This window comes from Nilaparvata lugens, chromosome 10 (genome assembly GCF_014356525.2).
Source record: "Nilaparvata lugens isolate BPH chromosome 10, ASM1435652v1, whole genome shotgun sequence".
Lineage (NCBI taxonomy): Eukaryota > Metazoa > Arthropoda > Insecta > Hemiptera > Delphacidae > Nilaparvata > Nilaparvata lugens.
Genome location: NC_052513.1, coordinates 12507299 through 12530369, shown reverse-complemented (window position 1 = coordinate 12530369; position 23071 = coordinate 12507299). Strand labels below are relative to the sequence as shown.

Genomic DNA, 23071 nt, shown 5'->3' with positions numbered 1-23071 from the left:
CCACCTCCTCCACTTAACCCACAATATCTATCAATATCAATTGATATTGATATCAAGACTTCATACGATACCTATATATATTGAGAAATAATAATTATATAATAAAATAATACACTTCTATGTAACATTTCTCAAAAGACCAAAAAAACTCGTTATATTGGGATACATTGATGAATAGAAATGAAAATTAATAAAATATTATTCGAAATTAGATGACGAATATGAAGTAATAGTGCTCAGAAGCAATATAACTTATGTCAAAATTTGAATGGTAGAACTTTGTTTCCTGTTCATAAATACAGTTTTAGTGAATTCCTTTTCTAAATATAATTTAAAGAAGCGCAAAATTTCGAAAAAAATTAATGAAAATTTCAACATACTATTTATACGGGCAAACACACTCAACACATTCATTATAGTTCAATCGAGAGCTACAAACTTACACTTAATACCATAACGATATTTTACCATACACAAAACTATTGCTTTTTATTGTTCTGTTTATATCACTTCCACTTCAAACTAATATAAAATTATATTGAAATAGCTTACTAAAAAAAGCATAATTATTCTACAGGCACAATATTGCAAACAAATGGCACATGATGAAACACGACATTCAATACTGCATGCAATCAATCATTTAGTGACAGAGAAAAGAAGTGGGACTGTACCATTATATCTTAATTATGTTTATGGAAGTTAAAACCAATGTCAAATCAAGTCTTGTGAAGATAATTTATAGGCTTTGAAAATGTTTCAAGTTTACCTGCTTACGTTGTACCTAGAGAAACGTATTCTATTTTGAAGTATTATTCCAGATAAAACTGCGCCTTCCTATTGGAAATGAATATTTGTTTAAATGTTGAAAGTCAGGCTTTCAAGAACGTTTTATTAATATACAAGTATAGTACAGCTATACAAGTTATAATGATGTCGGTATAACTGTATGTATAAAAAAGATGTTATTTTAGACAGTATTAACAATTACTTACTGACTTTTTATTGATTTTTAGCAGATAATCCAAATATTTAGAATCAGAATCGATAACAATACAAAATGAGATAAAAATGTTGTATGATGAGGGAAATTAAATTTCCAAAATTGAATTCATTATAAATGTAGTCAAGACAACAAATAATCATTTGAAGTATAATAGGAAGACATTTCTCGGCAATGTTTTAACACAGATCATGATAGAAATTCACAAATTACGAGTTTCAACGCGAAGAAGAGTAGAAGCACTAAACAACATCTCTCAAAGCCACTAAACTTTTCTAGTCATAACTTACCCTTCTAATAACACCTTCAATTCGAGAGCACAGACAAATAATATTGTTCACAAGTTACTATCTAAGTTCTGTTGGACATCTCTCAAAAGCTCACATTCATCAATTTATCATAAAACAAATAATAATACATTCTAGAGATTTTCTCTGTTACTAAATGATTCCTCACATGCAATTTCCATCATTAATATCAGGGAACGAAAATTGACAATGGATTAGTAAGGTATTAAACTAAATTAATTATTATAATCACATACATTTCTAGAACAATGCGATGGTTAGCTCAAAATTTCACTAAGACCAAAATGATTTTTCTAAGTCTATGTGATAAGATTCAACAGGTCTAGAATAGATTGATATTCTTCTAAAAGGAAAAAACTAGGAAGAATTTGATGGAAATGGAAACGATCTAGAAAAAGCAGAATGGGTTGATTTGGCGAAGAAATAATTCAATGAAATAAATAGTGACTAATGAGAAAATAAAATCAATTTGTGAGAGCAGATGATGATAAAGAAGATATCAATAATTTGGAACGGGGCAAAAAGATTCCCTTGAATAGAAGATCTAATCACTTACAGTAAATGAGGTAATTTTTGCTTAGTTGATTATTTTACATAAGATCTGAGTTAAAGTTTTAAAAATTGACAAGTGCTTGGAGTCACATGAGCTGATAAGTATATTGGTTAAATATTCATATTTAATTCAAAGAGATCCTACACTTTATAATTACGAACAAGGGTTATCAACATATGAATGTAGTTGAATTACAGTAGTTACTGTAATTCATATGAACAGTAATTACTGTACAGCATACCGAAGAAATTTTGAAGTATTCATTTATTATAAAAGTATTCAAGTCAACACAGCCCTATCAAATTCATTGTATAATTGAAAATTTGAAATAACTTCAAATATTTTCGCAAATATTACGAATAATTATTACTGTATGGTGGATTGGCTTTTATTATTTGCAATACAGGTACTTTTTGCAATAATGAGAAGTGAATTATTGAGTTGTGCTTTGAAGTGATCAACTCAATTTCAAAATTTAGAAACCGAAATCTTTCACTGATGTTTGTGCATAATTGCTAAAGTACCCATCAACAGGCCTTAATGATTACAGAATGAGATCCATGATTTTAAAGATGAATTAATGAAAAGTATATTAATATTATTTAGCTTGATCATTACCATGCCAGGAAAATATCTTATGAAGGAATGAAAATAATAAAGAAAAATATGGAGCTGGATAATTAAAACGTAAGAATGATGAGATAAATGGAAATAAGGATTGAATATTAATTGACTAGTACATTAACCACAAACTCCGTGACGATGATAATAATATAATGAGATTAATGGTTATTGAAAAGAATGAATAAGCAAATTCAAATGATTTAGGTAATGTGAGATTCACTCAAGAATATTTGCATTGGCTGAATGCAGAGCATTGATGATAAATAGAAGGAAAACAAACATTTTGGAGTGAATCTCACTGTACATATAATAGACTAGCCGTCAGGCTCGCTTCGCTCGCCATATCCGTCTAGCCAGGGAGCTCCGCCCCCTGGACCCCTGACTGGATCGTCCAAGAATGAGATCAGCAGGCTCGCTTCGCTCGCCTGCATTTTTCATTTGGGCATTTTTATCATATGTTAGGACAATCCAGTCGGGGGTCCAGACTAAACGGCTGGCTAAACGGATATGGCGAGCGAAGCGAGCCTGACTGCTAGTAATATAATATTCCCAGGATTGAAGTAGCAGTGCCCAGTCAATTTTTCCGCGATAAATGCATTTAAATCTTCAACTTGGTGCCAACCTAACAAAGTCAACTCAACTTAATGCCAACCTGACAAAATTATTAATTTAGTTGCCAGTTTACAACTGTTTCGAAGAGGTACTCTATCTAGATTATAGTTCTATAGTAACATATATGGAAATTTCAATGATAATTAAGAGATTGGGAGAAGAAGAATATACATGCTAGAAGACGATCTTTAAACCCTTAAAAACAACCCTTAGAGTTAAAATATTACCAAAAGATTTCTTAGTGCGCCTCTAAAGGGCCAACTGAACATACCTACCAAATTTGAACGTTTTTGGTCCGGTAGATTTTTAGTTATGCGAGTGAGTGAGTGAGTGAGTGAGTGAGTGAGTCAGTGCCATTTCGCTTTTATATAATATAGATATATTGATTCAACTAGGATTGAATGCTTAAAATTTCAATAATTGAGTACTAGTACAACTGTCTCATTTACAGTAAAACATGGATATCAAACTAAGATTAAATAATTCTAATAATTATTGATTTCTAAATTATCAACTCTCATTTACATCAACTGGATATCTAACGATGATGGAATAGTTGGGAGAATGATTCCTGAATTAACTTTCATTTACAGAAATACGTTGAATGGATAACAAACTATGATGGAATAACTATTGATAGAATTCAGTGTGCATTGACCAACCTCGAGATCTTGTTGAGAGATGGCGTATGAGGTGACCAGAGCGTCGACGAGAGTGTCGAGACGTGCGCCGAGGCCAGACAGGGCGACTGCGGCACTCGACACGGCGGCGCCTTGTTGCAGCAACACGTCCTTGCTGCGTCGCTCCATACTCTTCAGCCGAGCCACCATCGACAGCACTTCTTGCCTAAAACACAACACAATCCTAATCACCAACTTTACAAATATCAATAACTAGTGCAGTACAGTAGGACAGGAAAGAAGAAAAGCAGGCAAGAAAAATAGTTCAACTTGCATAGTTATTAATTGCATGAAATTAATAGCCCATCTGACTAGATGATTCCTGGAGAAGAAAAGCACAAATATAGAGGTCAAGGACAACATTAATTTAGTGACCGTTGTTTAGATTAGATTAGAGTTCTTTATTCATGTATGTTACGATATACAGTACACAGGCTTAATAACTTATACACTAATTTACAGAATATACATTATTGTTCTTATTTTACAAAGTAAGACAATTTACTGTTGTTAGAAGATTTTGGGATAGTATTTTTCACCTTAAATTTACAAAATCAATGCTAAAAAATAATAAAGAACTTGATAGAAAATGATTGGAATACAACTAAATGTACTTTTATCAAGTCTTATACCTAATGCGAAAAAATAATAAAGAACTTGATAGAAAATGATTGGAATACAACAGATAGCTATTTTACCTTCTCTGTTCTGATATTCTGACTAGGTGAGAGCACTCTTCTTGCATACGAGCCAATTCTGCATCCTTCAGCTTCAGCAGCTCTTTCTGTTGATTCAACTGAAAAAAATAAACACAGTATTAACAGCCGACAGCAGATTATACTTGAAATATACATTATATTCACACCGTTCAATATACGTAAGAAATGGCAGATAGTTTATATAAGATCTTCGGACATAAAGTATGTTATCTCTTTCGAGAAATTATAGATTTTTCCATCAGCATAATACAGGAAAAACATATTGTTTAGTAGATATATAAAACTTGACAACTCGTTAAAATACACTCGGAAATTGTTAAAACTATGAAAGTTCGCCAAATAATAGGTGAGGCGAAACCAACAACTAAGTTTCACAAATTTTACACTTTTAAGAATCTATAAAGATAATACCTATTCAAAACTGAATTCAACAACTACGCCAAGCGCAGTTTATTCTAACAGGACTAGAAGTTTCTAGAATGTTTATTTCGCCAAATTTTTACATAATAGTTACAAAACATGAATGATTTGGCACAGCCAGCAAAGTTAAACTTGTGCGCTAGCTGTGAGTTCATAAAGCAAACAGTACGAAGTAGCCTATAGCAATACTGAAAAAAGGAAAAAAATATATACCTATGTGATAAATATTATAGTAATACTTCTTGTAAATAATACATGTCTTCTTATAAATATTACAATGATAAGAATTGAATAATTTCGTGTTAAAACCAATTATACAGATGATAACCAAAAACAAGTCATACAGCCTACATTTAAATCTTCTAAATGCAAACTAATGAAGAAGAATACAATAAAAAATGAAATTTTCAGTTGTGAGCACATCCCAGTGCTTAATCAATTTTCATAAATAATACAAAAGATAGAAAGACATTCAAAACTCAAAAGAATCATGAATAGATTTCTTAACATTTAGGCATTGTAAAATATATATTCTGCTTAACCCATACATTTATTTCCTTGATAAGTGCTTTAGTAATTTTTGAATTAATTAGTTTAATGCTAATGAACGAGTTTGGTACGGTATATTTCTAATTTCTAGATTACTTCTATTTTGAAATAAATTCATTGTAGTTTTTTCACATTTAAATAGATGAATGGGAGTCCAGAGTGAAGTACTGCTTGCTTGTTTCACCTAGTAGGAATAATCTTGTCCTGATAAAAAGATTGTTGAATATGGATTGAGAGACATATTAATTGAAAAATAATAGATACCTCAGCTTCAGTATCCTTCAACGAATCGGCCAGAGTTGATTTCTCAGCTTGTAAGAAGTCCTGCATCTCAAAGGCTTCCACTTCACTCTCCTGTTGCTGCTGCATGAGAGCTCTTTGAACCACGAAGCTCTTATCAAGATTCTGCAAAATAAATCGGAATGTTTCAAGATTGGAAAACAAAAAATCGAGTTGACACTTTTGAATAATGGATAACACATGAACTTATTCAGATGAAAGAATGGAAACTCGAAAATTACAAGAACAATATCCAGTGGCGGTTCTAGGCCTAGGCTGGGTAGGCGGCCGCCTACCCAGTTTTTATGAGATTTTTTAAAAATTTTTCATGTAAACCTAAAAATGTTAAATAGAAAAATAAATTTTGGAAGTATATTTAAATGTTTATAGTCATGAGTTATATTTTAGATGATTCAACAGAAAATTGTTTTTAATAATCACTGCGTGAACGCAGGGCTTTCTATGCTTAAAACGGGGAAAACATACCTCAGGTCTACAATGACAACACAACGTCTAACTAATCTTTCAATTTTATCTATTGAACGAGAGGAAAGTGAAAGGCTGATTAAGAACCCTGAAAAAATCTTAGAGGCGTTCAGCAATGTTGGGCAAAGAAGACTACAGTTGTAAATATAAAATGTATTACTCTATGTTCTAAATAATGTTAAAGTGTAATAAACCGTTGATTTCATGAATACTAAAATGTGTATTTATTTCAGAAATTTCCTTCGATATTCCAAATAAATAGCCTATCAAATTGAAATATTATTTGAAAGAATGATTAAAACAGCAAAATTATGGTTGGCCTATTAGCAAAATAGTGTCGAATTGAACAATTAAATATGAGTATTAACAATTTTTATATTTATTAATACATCTTCATTTAATACCTATATGCTTTGACGTCTTTTTTACATGAATTACTTAAGTAGCCCTACCCTAGGTCTATGAATAGACCTTCAGTATGATAAGTTTTGCCTACCCAGTTTTTTATGTCTAAAACCGCCACTGACAAAATCACGTGAGTTTTGAAACAAAGAATTTGAACGTTTTTTTCTCACTATAGAACTGAAAGCTTAGTTGAAATATCAACGTTATTGAAAGTATTCAAGAAGGAATTGGGCTTGAAAACTATCAGATAAAAGACAAGAATGACAAGTATCTGTCAAATTATAAAAGAAATAATTTGAACTTGTTGAAATTTACTGTGAAACATTAAAACAAATTTCTTGAGGAAGCTGAAGGAGTAATTTATGATTGAAATTGAAAATCATAAACTTTTAGACGAGAATAAATCCTTTCCATTAAATGAGGGAAGGAAAATTAAAAAATATAGACACTGTAAAACTGAGTTTTTATAGTATTTGGAGAAATATCCAAGTAACTTAAGTACTTGAAATACTTTCAAATTTTAAAAGAGGATGTCCAGTATCTCATAAATCATGGAAATAATAACTCACACTATACAATTTACAATAAAATGTAGAATTTATTTTTAGAGATGAATAGCAATGTATTCCTTCTACAAATTATTGTAATAGGACTTCAGTTGATAAACAATTATTGAAAATAGCAGGAAGCGCTATAACTTACCTTATTGAGTGTATGGCAAAGCGAATTCAATTTAATTATCTCCTCTTTTTGGCGAGAAGCCATCTCTCTACTCAGTAGGATTTGTTTTTCCAGTTCAGTAACCAAGTCACCGGAATATTCTGAAAATTACGTTATTTATTATTAGTGTAATGCACGATAAATCAAAATAACCACTTATAAAATGGTAAATTAATTTATCATTTAAATAGTTACTTTGGAAATACTCTTATACATTTACCACCTTGAGTTTTATCAAAACTATAAACATAGTTATACTGGTTCTATGCATGATTGAGCAAATAAATCCATTTCCATCTTAAGATCAGAAGTGAGGATCAGTGGCAAACTACTGAACTGAAATTTGAAAAAAATAAATTGGCTTTAAGATTATTTATATTTGAATGGATTTGAATAAGTTCCACTGCGATATTTTAGAAAACCATATTATTCATCACCTTTCTTATTGAGAAGCCTGGCCAGCCGTTTAGACATAGCAACATTTGCAGATTTCTCTTTGGACAGTTTCTCCTTTGTTTCTTCGAATTCTTTCTTGTCCAACTGCAACTTGACGATTTCTTGCTGCATGTCTTTCAGCTGCGCTTCCAGTCTCTCGACCGCTTCTATCCTTCTATCAACCTGCAATCAAAGTGATCAACTATTAATTTAGAATGGAATAGACATTCGGAATAAACATGGTTTGATAACTCGAATTCCATGACCGACATTATTCATAACACTTTTTAAAAACGTTGTTCTTATCTTTCCTGGAAATTATATCATGTCTACAATTATGTTTAGATGAGTAATATATACATGAGTATTCTGTTTATATGAGTAATATGCATTCAATTTCCTCTCTGGACAGGAAAACCCCTGACAATGTTTAATATCACAGAGTTTTCAATATTGGATTTGAAAGACTGGTCGAGAAGCCAGTATTAATAATCAATAATTTTCTAATATCCTACCTAATTTCTCATAATCTATGTGCTCTATTATTCTATTTCCAATCAATAATTCTATTATCTCTAGGATGGAAAATACAGGTTAAAGACATTTTAGAATGTTTTACAAATCAGCAGTAAGACAAGCTGGAATTATAAACACCTTCTCAACAATAACATCCATACTGTCATTCATAAATTATATTTTGCAGGTGGTATGATTTTCCAAAATAGTAACTGACAAAGTACTCTATAGGTTGTGTGATTACCATTGAATAATGTACTCTATCATAGCCTACTATAGATAAATCTAAAGTAAGCCATGACTCTATACTATAGCTTGTATGTAGACCAAATTGATTCATCAATCTATTACTTTCAAAAATGCTATAAATTTATATTCGTTCTTCCATCTATATGATGTTTATGAGTTTTGGGCCTTGAGCCTGTTGACCCTCTCTCAAACATGCATATGATTTGTATATTATTCAATGCATAATAAATAAGCTGTTCTTATGTTATATTAGCATTGATTAAAGTAACATCAAGGGCCCCATTTTGCGATAATAAAGTTGCATGTATAGCGTAAATATTGGATTTTTTAAGAATTATTGAAGTAACAGAGTTATTTACCTGGATCTCGCGATGTTGCACTTCGACCCTGGTGTGTACATCGACTGGGGGCGATCCAGCCAACACATCTTCAAGATCAGCACTGGTTAGCGACGTCTGCACACTTGTCTCATGATAGATTTTGGTCCTCGATTTATTCCTAGGATAGGGGGGCATTGTTTTCACAGGAGGCGACGGAGTACTGCTTCCACCCGAATTCATGGCAGCCAAATGTTTTCGTCTCAGACTTGCAGTGCGGTTTAAACTGGGCTCACGACTGTTGATGGTAGGTGGGAGCGAAAGGTTTTCGGCAGATTTTCTTCGTCTTCTAGGCAAAGTCGCGTACTTTTCCAACGTGTTACTCGATGTTGGAGAGTCCAACAACATCTGGCAAAACGATGTTGACATGAGAGACTGAGGGGAAGAGATTTTCTTAGTGTCTTGTATGGATATAGACGAGACTAGCGACTGTCGACTGCTCTTTGGCAGGTTGACCTGGTGCGATTTACTGAACGACGACGGCCATCGACCATCGTCGGCACCTCCATTCATCAATCTCAACTTGTTGGTCACTTGTTTCATTGACGGTTTGACACGCGATGAAGGATCACTGGAGGATGATCGCGCCCTAATTGACGTGGATTGGCCGTTGATCTTGTGACCACTGGAAGGATGGAGAGACTTGGAAGAGGAGGACGTGGAAGAGTTGGCAGTCTTTGAGGGGTTGGCTGATGTGGATGGTGGCACACTGTTGGTGTGTCGGCCTGACTGGGACCTGTCGCGAGCCATTTGCGACTTGGATCGCGTTGAGCTGAGTGAGGACGGTCGCAGAGATGAGGAGGAAGAGGACACCGACTGCGGTTTGGAGGTTGCCTTACGTCTGGAGCAGACTGCTGCCCGTGGCTTGTGATTGTAACAGTGCGTGCTGATTATGGACGAGCTCTCACTGCCACCTGAAGCACAAACATTAAATTCTATAGCTCGCATAATTCATGCAATAAATTTTGCTCAATATTCATGATTCATCCCATAAAATTAAAATCAACCCATCATTTCAACTTGTAAGATGACTTTTTCCACCACACTTTGTATAAAACATCTGAATAATCCCTTAAAATTCTAACTTTTCATCACTTCAATTGGATTTATCGGCGAATTGAAAAAATGCAACTATTAAAGTCAATTTCAAAATCATGATCAATTCACAATGCTTAATGGAAGAGAGGATTTTGGATGAACAGAAGAAAAAATTAAAGTTTTTAAAATTAAATGAAAATATGTTGTCAGTTCCACATGTAAGAATTTACATGTTTTTACATGTGGAACTGACAACATCTTCTTCATTTCACCTTAATATTTCGGCAATATTTCTGTATCTAGTGTAAAATGTGAATATCACAGTTCTAATTTGTTTCAGCTAAGACTACATCTATGTAATAGGGATTGGCTTTTTGCGGGATAGTCTTCATCAATATTAACTTGATTGTTTGATAGATTAAAAACTGCATCTCATCTTATTTCTCATTCTCCCTTGAATAATTCTTTACTTCAATAAAGCTTTGGTTATATGCTTCAGAACTTCAAATTACAATGCTCATATCAATCACAATCGATCATATTGCAATAAATCTACTTTCGTTGATGTATAAAATTGATACAATGTAACGAATTAATTCATGCTAACTAAACTCAAAATTAGTATTAAATAAGTACCAAATATAGTTACTAAATTCAATTGTAAACTGGCCACATTTACTGGATGTAATGAACAGTTGAAAATTTTCATCAATAAATAACATTATAATTGATACCATGAATTGATACCAACGAATTCTGTATAAACTCGAACTTTTAAGCATAGTTACTAAATTCAATTGCACACTGGACACATTTACTAGATGTAGTTAACAGTTGATTTGCAATATATCGTTTACAAAATTGGTACTGGTTCAAGTGGTTGGTATTGAAGTTCATTATCCACTCATTCAATTAGTTTTTTACATAAATTATCTAATAGATGGATTGTGTAGTCTCACCTTCACTAGTGCCATCGCCGCCGGCATTGAGACTCAGATCGCGCAGCTCGTCGGTGAGATGCACAGTGGTGCTGACCAGATCCTCGGACGAGTAGCAACAGCTGACGAGGCTGCTGTCACACGACAACGCCGGAGTACCCGTGTCATCCCCGGCAGTCCGACCGCCCCCGTTCAGCTCGAAGCCGCCGATAGTCCGGCCGCCCCCGTTCAGCTCAACTCCACTGTCGCTGCCGCCTTCCTGCAGATGCAACACCTGTTCTTCGTCGTCCTTGGTCAAGGTCAAGGTCGCTTCCTCAGTGCTGCTCACTGCCAGCTGGTCGGTGTCGTCTGCTGCGGACGCCGAGTCTGCCTCCTGCATGTCGCTACCCTCTGTCGCCATTTCTCCAGCAACTGCTGTCTGCTACATGCCTGCCAACAATAGAATGAGTGGATAGTTAGTTTAAAGTATGTTTACAAGTGAGGTTACAACAAGGTGGGAATATTGTGGTAATAGAAAAGAAACTTTTTTGTCACAAAAACAAGAACATTACAGTTGGGAAAAAAATTCCAAGTATAAACAAATAAGAATTATAATGAAACAACAAATGTGAGAAGTGTACGTGCGCAAAGAAATAAATTTCTGTCTGCGCACAGGAGTATCAAGAAATAAAAATAATAATATCGAGTGACCTGGCTGGCTCAGGTCTGGTGTCATAAAGAAATAAGCAGTTATTATCTAAAACGTTGGACATTCAGTATTAATAACATTTTTTAAAATGGTATTTACATTTATTTGAAATCATGCTAATGACTACAAGTTGCATAAATCACGAGGAAAAAGTTTTCAAGGAAAACCAAAAGGATAAACCTTTATTGGGGGAAAAGTATAAATAACACATCTAAAACAGTAGATTGTCCACTAAATCACAAACACTTTGTATCGGTTGAACAAAAGTCTGTTGTATTTAAATGGTGATTAAAAGCCACGAGAATCAATCAGAGATTTTTATATTATCTATTGTTTTGTGTACTATTTTGAGACATAAATTAATTTTATTTGATGATTCTTCTCTTTAATAGTTTTTTTTTTCAAATAAGTCTTCTCTGATTAGTTCTTATAACATTCAATCCCTGTTAAAATTTAACAGAATTTTGTGCAACCGAGTCCTTATCTTTCAAAATAGAAATCAATCCCATCTTTTTATAAAGTTTGGAAGTATTGTAATGCACAAATAGAGTTTATGACATAATGCGATTGTAGTCCATAGTATTACAATGTATTAAAAATGATTCAGTTCTTCTGAATATACAAATAAGAGTGAAAATATGAGTGGCCAAATATGGTAAGGAGAGAGCATCAGTAAAAAATAAGAAGGCTGGATAGAGAAGTGTTGGGTGGAAAATATCGATACTCTTGAAATAGTTATTTGTGCAACTAGTGCGCAAAGTGACAGTTTGCTGCACCGAAAGAAACGTTTACGCCCGAGCCGTAGGCGAGGGCGGAATGGTTTCTTGAGTGCAGCAGAGGAACTTTGCGCACGTATTTCACATTAAGTTTTTCCTACAGTTACCATTGAATATGAAAAGTGGGTAATTATGGGTAAAATTGCCTGAAATGCATCAAATGTTTTTCTGTGTAATTTTATTATTGATAAAAACCTTAATCCTAAAATCCTAAAGTCCTCGTTGTCCTTGGTTATAATATATAATGAATAATAATTAGCGCGTTGTGCTTCGTTGCTCACTATAGCAGCCACAGCAGTCACTGTTACCAACTTCATTTTGATTTTGCTGCACTGTTGCTCCATATAACCTACTAAGTATTTTGCGTTGCCATGTTGCAAATCTGGAGTGCAGAAAAATTTTTCCCGCACTAGAGCGGAAAAGTGATTCTTTGCGTTCTGTAATCAGTGCAGCAATGGCCACTTTTCAACGTAACTGTAGGAAAAATATATGGTAGGAGATTACACCATCATGACTAGTCCTGTATGCACCTCACTGCCTGTATTCTTATACTAAACGAAGTAGACAAGCTGCAGACGTCATCTTTTCAAGGCTTAAAATATCAGATTCAATCCCAAATGATGAGACCTGGTAGACCGGTATTTTCTGTTTTCTCCAAATCTCTTTACAGGATTGTAAAATACAGGACAAATAATACCAGTTAAGTTGAGAACAATGCAAACAGGTTACGTGAGAATGAGCAGCAGATCTTGTTTGCTTATCAGCGTTTTTCATTTCCTATTTGAATGAAAAAATTTAAATACCGCGCTGGGATAACTGGTGGGAATTGTTGATGAAACAATACATAATGAAATGCTACTGGGATACAAGAAGATCTCATTTGCATGAATTAAATTATATGCGTAATTTTACTGTTCCTAACTGACTGCGGAGTATCCTACCGATCTGAAAGTGCAGTACTGTAAAACCTAGAAAAAAGAGGTGATTGAGTTCATGTGAAACTAGAAACTAGAAAGAGGATAGTTTTATAATTCAATGAAATCTGTTCATCAAACTAATACAAACTATTTCATATAAGGAACAAGATAAAAGATTAATGAATACTGATACAACTTATTAATTCAACTTATTAGAATCCAGAGCTATACATTATTTTATTGTTCCAAGTACCTGCCTCAGTAGGTGGCCTAACTGGGAATCATTTTTCATTCAATAAGAAACTTGTAGTTTCCTCTATCATTCATGGAGCATATCTCCCATTACTAATCTGATAGTAGATAAATCATCACCGCTCTTAGGTAAGATGGAGCTGATGTCCTACTTGACAGACATTATGCAGTAGATTAACCTATAAATGGCACAATGCAATCAATACAGTATGCAGTTGTGCAAGCAATCTGTGTCCCATTGACAGAAGACTATCTGTTACAACAAATGACCATGATAGGCTTATAATAGGTAACACTGATGGTTATGTATATAGTAGATATATATGTAGATGTAGATGTAGATATATATAGTAGATGGTTATGTATATGTAGATGGTTATGGATATGTATGTAGTTCACATGAATATACATTAAAATGGGAGCAAAATTGAGAATTTGATTTATCAATAGAAAAATATCACCATCAACTTTCAATAAATAAATGTGTGAACAAATGAATGAATTAACATCAATAGTAATGTTTAGTATGGAAGCTGGGATTTATTTTTTAAATAAGACATTTTCAAACTAACTTATTTATATATGCTTAACAAAACTTTATTTATGAAATCTGAATCTTATTTTTAGAAGACACTCGTTGAAATAATTTTTGATAATATTAAAGTTTCAATGAGTAAATAAGTTATCATCAATACTGTAAAAACATATAATGTATTGTAAATTACAAAGTTTACATTTGACATCCCATTCAAAACTCTGAACTCACATAAATAATCTCCCCCTTCTCTCAAATATTCTACTCAGTTTCATTGTTTCGGAAATAGATTGAAAAGACAAATCCACATTCTTGGGAAAGCATAAACATAACAAGTTCACACTCATTTCCCTAATTTCTTGCTTTCAAAGATTAAAAAAATTATTCAGAATCTTGAACGCGCCTCCTGCACTATAAATATTTTAAACACTCATATAGTCCACTTGAGTCTATTCATAAATATTCATTCTATAACTTTTTCTCTACTTCTTTGCATGCCTTAGCGTGAACTTGAAGCAATGTAATGTCCTCAAGGTAAACTTTCCCGCCTAAGGAATATTATTTCTTTAATATACCTTTCCCCTGTCAACATCGATTTTTTCACCACCCTCTACAAAATATTTTTGTCTCCAACCCTTATTTAGGGGAAAAGGGAGGATTTTCTATATTCCTCGGTAAGTACACACGAGTAATTCACTCCCCTCATATTACACTAGAGTATTTCCAAGGCGCCCCAGTAAACATCACCATGTCTAAAGCCGACCCTCCTAGTTGTCCTTTTCACTGAGTTTCTCTCTTTCTCGGTGCTCTCTCTCATTTCTCTTTATTTGATGCCCTTCAGAACCCCTCTGTTACTTGTGAGCGTGCTAGATCCCTCCATGAACACGTGTGCCTAGACGTAAACCTAATCCCACCCCTCATCATGCCATCCAACTTTCAACATAATTCGGTCCTAGCTCTATAGAAATATTTCGATCCTAGCTTTATTTACCAAAAAATATTCCTGGTTGGGTATGGTTTGTGCAACTGGCCGAAATCAATCAGTCTTGGAATAGTAAATGGGAAGATTGTTTATAAAACAAACACTTGAATAATTGACATTAGGCTGAATATTCAAAATTTTGAAATTATAAATTATACGGTACCGTTGAAATCACGTTTTTATGATATCATGTTTATTCGAAAATGCATAAAGACACCATTTAATATAAAAATCAAATTCAATTTGTAGTGCATTGAAAAATTGCTAATCAATCTCCCTTCACGTCTGATAGTTATTGATAAGGTATTGATTTTGCTGATAACGTGCATTTATTTGGAGTAGTTTGATCAGCTTACTTGCTAGGTACTGGAAATAATTTATGTTCACTACGCATCAAAATTGCAGAGAATTTCATTGATGAAGAAATGAGTTATTGATGTTATTGTCCATCAATGAATCATATTTTCAGGGAGCTGAATGAAATAGTTGTCAATCTATCTATTTTTTTAGATAAGAATATTATCTGAAAATAGTGACAACAAATAGGCTACAACAAAAAGGGAGAAAAATATCATTGGATATAAATAACGATAGAATACTAATAGGCTACTCCTTTGTTCATAATTTGAATTCGATGAAGCTCAACATTTTAACTCTTCAAACAAAATACATGGAAACATTCAGTTGAAACATGTTTCTTGCCCACGAGCTTGACCTTTAAATGTTGAGTTAGTGTTTATGAAAAGGATAGATGTTCTATTCAAAGAGTGTAAGAGAGTAAGGGAAGCCGCATCTTGTTCTGTATTCAACTGTCAACTGCCACTTTTTCAAGACAACCAGTTCTCATTTGAGTTTCAAATTAGTTTCAACTTCATTTATATTAGTTTCTTGTACAGTATAACCAGACTCAGTAAATCCAAGTTCAACTTGCCGGAAAAGAGCATGCCTCTTTCACATTCTACATTAATAGACTTGCACAAGTTGGAAATTGTTTATAATTGAACGAGACAAACCAGATAATGACTCTCAGACACGAAATACGTCCTAGATTTACAATTCCACTGTTTGAAGCTTTCTCACAAGTACGTTAAGGCAGCTGCTGTTGAAACTGTGTTTGATATGCTTGATCTCAACAGTAAGCCGGGCCTTAAAATTGGATCATTAGTATCAGGCTTGACAAGACAAGAAGGGAGAGAGATGTCAAAGAGTTGTGTGCGAGTTTATTTTTATCGTCTTGTTGGTAAACACATAGACAGACACACATTATATAGATTTCTAGAAGCATATTCCTATGTTTTACTAACTTGAAATATGATTTACTGTGATATAAATTAAATATTGCATTTCTTTTTTGTATGCATTTTTCAATACATTTTTATTGATTGAAGTCAGTGTTCACTGGATATATTATTCACAAATGATCACCATAGATTTAAACCTTAGATGATTTAATATTTATTTGCTCTAATTCATAACATAAGCATTATGAGGATATCCATTAAAACAATTATGCTGGATGGATACTGACGTCAGAATATTTACAAATAGATAACGACTGGGAAATCCTATATTTCACTGGAGAATTTAGACAGAAAGATTTGAGAGCCGAAGAAATTTGTTATTTGAAGAAAAGTGAAACTGTATTAATAGTTGAACAGTCACCTGCACCTTGAACCACCTGCTATTATACAAAAGATAGACGAAGCAAAAGTGTAATGGTATAAACCAAGGTATCTAGAATACATTGCATTCTAGGTACATTGGTATAAACGACTAGGTACATTGGTTATAAATTATCATCTTGAATCATTTGGAAGCGACAAAACCTATGCTTAGATCAAAACGAATTTAGTCTACGCACAGGCCACAGTGCCCATGTAGGCTCATTCCGTAATCTATAATATGAAACCCTTAATTATTTAAAAGTACTAATTATTTGTATTTTATATTATTCATCATTATTGTACTTACTGTATTGTGAAATAAAGAAGATTCTTGATTGATTGAATGAATACGGTAGGTACTATTATTTTTAAATACAAGCTTTTTCTCAATCATTATTTTCCAAATTGGCCGATAAACTACTGCCAACCAACTTTGTTGATAATTCTTTTGAGCCCAATGAACTTCTGAACTAGATCGCTAAAATTGCTGATTGATAGTTTTCATTTTTCAATGCCTTCTATCCTAGAACTAGAAACCTACTATTACACTCCAATTTAGTAGCCTGCTCTTGTTTACTGCAAGGTCATGTTTGTCTACTTTGACCAGTGGCTCATGGCTTTTTAAATCAAGATAAGCAAAGACACATTTCGCTCATCGACATCTGACAATCACAAACTCAACCTGAATCATACTGAGTCAATACCTGAGATAAAGGATTCAACTGAATTCTCAATTAATGAAGTTTTACACATCTAGGTCTGGTTCTGCCAAACTTTAAACTCTAGGTCTAAACTCTTCAAGATCTTGTACAGCTATCAATACATCTTTATTAAGTCGACAGTTATACAAGCTTTCAACAATACCTTTTTCAATGAATTCAATGAGTTGGTATGTTGTAAATACAGCTGTTATTTTTATATTGAAATAATATATATTTCTTATTGTTTTATTATGCTAGACCACTCCTTATAGTTGTAAGCTATAAGCGACTGTAAGTATAACTATAAACTATAGCAAGCGACCAGTGAACTTCATCCTGTCATTGTAATAGCTCTATCACTCGGGGCTTACCACTTGTTCCCATGGTAAAGGCCGAGGCTACACCCAATCCATATTATACAAAGTGGAGCCGAATTTCATCAGTTGACTGCGTGCCGATGCGTGCAAATTGTCGTATGGCATGAAGCTGGCTGACTGATCTCAAACAATGTGCCTCAAATTAATGCTGGAAGGGTGCGTCACATAAACTGTCGGTCGAAATCTGGTCCCACATTAACTGATAGACCGTGCTTTGTTTCGTCCAAACTAGCTTTGGGTCGTTAGGTCTATGTCTTATTACGTTTATGTCTTGTTAGTTCGACATTCTTGTTTTTTGTTGGTTCATCATCTTGTTTTTAGCCATTATATTCAACCAATAAATTGATTGGTGGTCTTATGATTTTTTTGATTGCAAATGCCATGTCCGAATAAGGTTTGATCGATTGAACGATTTTATCAACCTTATTAATTTGCATTGGTTTCCCAAAAATATTTATCAATATAAGATTTTTTGAAGAGAAATGCAATTAAGTGGCTCTCATTTAATAGCATTGCATAATATTCAATTATTAGTAAAATCCATTCCTAATTTTAAATGTTTCTAACTAAGTTTGGCCTATTAATAAACCTGAGTTTTCAAATAATTAACATTTTCTAATAAAACAGTATACATTAGCCACCCCTGAATGATGGAGAGAAACATGAAAAACTTGAAACTATAGCAGCAAATGATTTGACTATTTCGTCATAAAATAATTTTGCTATGACACATGCCACCCCTAATGCAATTATTGCTGAATCACCCTTATAATTGTATTCAGTTGTGTGTGGTTTCATGAAGTCTATCCTTCTCTTAAAATGCAGGGTGGGTGAATCAGTCTAGCACACTGCATTTGAAAACACGCACATTTGCGTTATCTGTGGTGGTTCTCTACAATGAATCAATACCTCTTTGAATCAACCATACCTCTATTTTCGTACACAATTAGAACAAATCAAAACTATACTCTTTGGAGGGAAAGCAACCAATAGGATGGAAATGTCACAATTATTCAAACTTGTAGAATCGATAAGACATTATTTGTAACAGTGGGAATTTATGACCCTATAAATCAGATTTTCAGAAGGGAGAGGTACACCACAAGAGGTGAAAATACAGAGATTTTCATGTTTGAAGTAGGTCGTCTGTATTCTGTCTGAAAAATCGAAGGCTTTGCTGTGGTCTAGCTGCTTTCAATGTCGACAAAAACATGATGTTATTTTATTATTCAACTAGAAAGATCATTTTATCAAACTAACTCTTGAAGTGATATATGCGGGTAGGATTAATTTTCTAAAAATTGTTCAACAAAATGCAGTTCTTATGGTTGTTCTATGAAATACATTTGTACGATCAACTTAACTGAATCGATTCACTCTTGGATTTAAAAAATACAATCATTAAAATTGAGTTCACTAATACAGGGTAAGTTAAATAATTAAAAAAAAAATATTGTTTATTATTGGCTGATTGAAAAACGAATGATTGCAAAATGTGCATAAAGCAAAGGATACAATTTCTAATGTAAAATCTAAAATAATAGGAGCAACATGATTGTATTTTCCTCCCGTTGAAATCTATAACATTGCAAGGGGACTAAACAGAAAATTCAAATTGATTTGAGCATTTTTGCCTCCTCGAAAGATCCATCAGAAAAGCTAATAAATCATCAAAGTAGTCTGGATTCTTAACGCAAGGTTGAGCTTTTCGGATCATGCTTAATTGGAATAGTTGACTAGAGTCTAAATCACCCAATTATCCGATGCCCAACTAACTTAATAAGCTATATCAGCATCCATCAGGCATAGCTACGGCCAATTTAACCCATTATCAGGCATATTGCCGAGAAGTCGTTATTCACCAAGATTAGAGAGGATTTGTGAAGAAAGTGAGTATTGGAAGCCAATATCTCAAACAGAATACATTGGATGGTCGCAAAGCGACTTTATCTTTAGATACTGTCTAGAGAAAATTGAAGTAATTTTCCCCTAAATATGAGAGTTTCAAGTAATCATTGTGAAATCAATGCAAGCATTAAAATTACTTTTAATTTGTGATAGACAACAGAATCAATCTTACATGAAATTGAAATGAATGTGACTATCGGTATATAGCAGTAAATGCTACTTTTCAACATTCAACACTTGAACATGTTGGGGATCCCATTGAGAAGATGAACCGAAACTTAACATCATTTTTGACTTTCCTTGCCCTATTACCATAGGTAAGGAAAGTGCTTTCCAAAAAAATTAAGTTACCCTATTTTCAAGTTTTCTATACGTTTCAAGGTCCCCTGAGACCAAAAAAATTATTTTTGGGTATTGGTTTCTGTGTATGTGTGTGTGCGTGTGTTTATGTATGTCTGTGAACACCATAACTCCATTCCTAATTAACCGATTGACTTGAAATTTTTAACTTAAGGTCCTTATACCATGAGGATCCGACAATAAGAAATTCAATTCAAGATGGCGAATAAAATGGCGGATAATTACTAAGAACCCATGTTTTTCACGGTTTTCTCGAAAATGGCTCTAATGATTTTCTTCAAATTTATACTATGGATAGCTATTTATAAGCCCTATCAACTGACATGAGTCTCATTTCGACGAAAATTGCAGGAGTTCCGTAATATTCTTAAGAAAAATGGCGGATAATTACTAAAAAATCATGTTTTTCACGATTTTTTCAAAAATGACTTGACCGATTTTTTTCAAATTCATACCCTGTATAGTTATTTATCCGCTCTATCAACTGGCATGAGTCTCCTTTCTGGGAAACCGATGGGGGGTCCACCCCATCCTTGAGAAATGGACTTAGTAACCTCCTTCTCGTGCATGAGGTAGGTAGGTAGCGCAGTTCATAAAAAGAACAAATAGTCGAGATATTTCATCTGTAGAACAGCTGTTTTGACGACTTTAGAAAAAATCATCGAATTTCACAATTTACACAAAGGAAAAAGAACTCTGAAAACAATTATACACATAAATACAGTAGTCTGATCGTAGTTTCAAATAAGTTACCGCCAATCGTCATTATGTTATTCCCCTAAATTATTATTCTCGTTTGAGAATGAGGCTTACAGTTCAATGAGCAAGGAAAGTTGTGTGAGTGTACCACACCAGATTTTTATCATAGTTTCTCAAATTGTATGATAAACTCACCTTTATATAAAAAACGATCCAATTGTAGAGTATAATTGACTCGATTGTAGGTTTGAGTAGTATGAATTTATAATCATAATATAATAATATGGTTTTAATAAACAGTAATTATATAGCACGGAGTAAATGTAAATTTAGTTCACATTTTCTATCGGAATCAAACAAGTTTGAGATATAGAGATTTCTAGACTAGAAATCTATTTATCAAGTATGGTGATCCATCAGAAGCATGGCTTTAAGTGTGAGGCAGAAAGTGAGAGGCCGGCTCCAATTTTGTATCTCGAGTGGATGACAAGGAAAACATAGGCACAGACAAGGAGAAATTCTATGACAGATGATATTTTTATATGTTCAAGTAGAGACAACAAAAGATAGATGTTTGTTTGAAAAATGATTCCTACTTTCTCATTTCCAAGTTCATAAGGAAAAGTTTACAGCACATGATGATTTTTATCATATTAGCTGAAAATTAGAAATTCTGATAATGAATAAGAATTCAACACACTCATACAATATACAATATGCTGACTATCTTGATAAAATAACCAAATTTTTAACTTTTCAACATATATTGATGAAACAGAAATCACAATATGCCAGGAAAAAAGATAGAAGGTGATGGTTTTTTTTTCATAAGTGTGAGTATAATAATGCAAGTGATGCATTGTAAGGAGTGGTGCAGGGAAACGAGAAATTTTGAATGTTACAATTCGCAGCTCTGTAGAGTCTCGGTAGATGTTCGAAATTTCTTGTAGCACAATTCATTTATTCGTTTCATTTATTTATTTTATTTATTCATAGACAAAAGATACAATGCAGGTAAAAACAAAAGGCATTTGCCCAAAACTGCTTTAAACCTTAATTTGGAATACACAGACTAGAGGTTATGTAAATATGATAACTTAATCCACACACTATTTTGAGTCCAAAGAATGTATGTACTACAATAATTTTGAATTTATCAGATTCATTAATTTCAAAATAAAAATCCAAACAAAAATCTTCCTTCAAAATCACAAAAAATATTAAAAATTTCACTTAAATCCACAAATTACAACTCATGTTAAAATTCTAAACGTCCAAACATCATGTTAGCACATTGCCATTTTATTTAGTAATCAAGGGCCATTTTGAATAAAGGTTAGAGCATTCTTTAAAAAATGTGATTAAACTGCCGCACAAATAATATTTTGACGGAGTTACCGCATTCGACATAATAAACGCTTCCCTGAGGAGATACCTCAGACAAGGTGCACAGTACACGTCCTATAATACAATACATGAACTAAAGGAAAAACAAAATCATTGTCATTTCCAAGATTTGCAACACTGTCATACCAGTATCTCCGCAACAGACTGCAAACGCCGCATCAGACCACATCTTTCTTGTGTTATAATTTTTTTTATTATTAGCGTATGGCTTTGAATGGTGGGTTATAATAAAAAATAGAGTCAATTTTGGAATTCTTACTGTAGGAGCATGAATGGCAGGATGAATACGCATGTGCCATTTGATTATTAATTAACTACATAGTTTCATGAATTTATTGGTGGGAAAAACATTATTTTAAAATGTCCCGTTTCTCATCCATAAAAGGGATGTGAACGCCAATATGACATCTTATCGATCTGATCTTGAAAATAAAAGAGGTACTTTTCGACATTTTGACTAAAAATCATAAATTACATGATGAATACATGTTGTAATTCCATCAGTTGTCGGCGCAAAGACGGTTTCATAGGCAGGCGAGTAAGGCGGTCGCCTAGGGCCGCCAAATTTTGGGGGCCGCTAAATTTAGGGAGTCGCCAAATTTAGAGTGCAGGCAAATTATAGCATTAGGAATTTACAAAAATGATTATCAACTGACTCATTTTGACTATTAAATAGTTCACAAAGGAAAACGCATTATATGAAATATCTACATTTCAACAAGTAGTAGTAAATATTTACAACACGCTGGCGTTTAGACAACAGATTCATGCTGTTTTTTTATAGAATTAAACACATTACACCAATGGATCTGTGGCATTAATCTGTGATCTTCATCGAAATCAGCACTACTCGTACCCTAAACTTTTTCAAACGCTACACACTAATCTTATTAT

General features: G+C 33.4%; 1 protein-coding gene across 5 annotated transcripts in view; it reads right to left on the bottom strand.

The window, feature by feature from the left end:
* LOC111052807 (serine-rich adhesin for platelets) overlaps positions 1-23071 on the bottom strand; it is a 61773-nt gene that overhangs the window by 16858 nt on the left and 21844 nt on the right. For all 5 annotated transcript variants that reach the window (XM_039436328.1, XM_039436332.1, XM_039436330.1 and 2 more), the window contains 7 exons: positions 10933-11340; positions 8918-9849; positions 7796-7976; positions 7341-7459; positions 5733-5873; positions 4479-4576; positions 3763-3946 (listed from right to left, as the gene is read on the bottom strand). In XM_039436328.1, coding sequence (XP_039292262.1) covers positions 3763-3946; positions 4479-4576; positions 5733-5873; positions 7341-7459; positions 7796-7976; positions 8918-9849; positions 10933-11311 — 2034 coding nt within the window. In that variant the 5' untranslated portion in view covers positions 11312-11340. The remainder of the gene's footprint in view (positions 1-3762; positions 3947-4478; positions 4577-5732; positions 5874-7340; positions 7460-7795; positions 7977-8917; positions 9850-10932; positions 11341-23071) is intronic.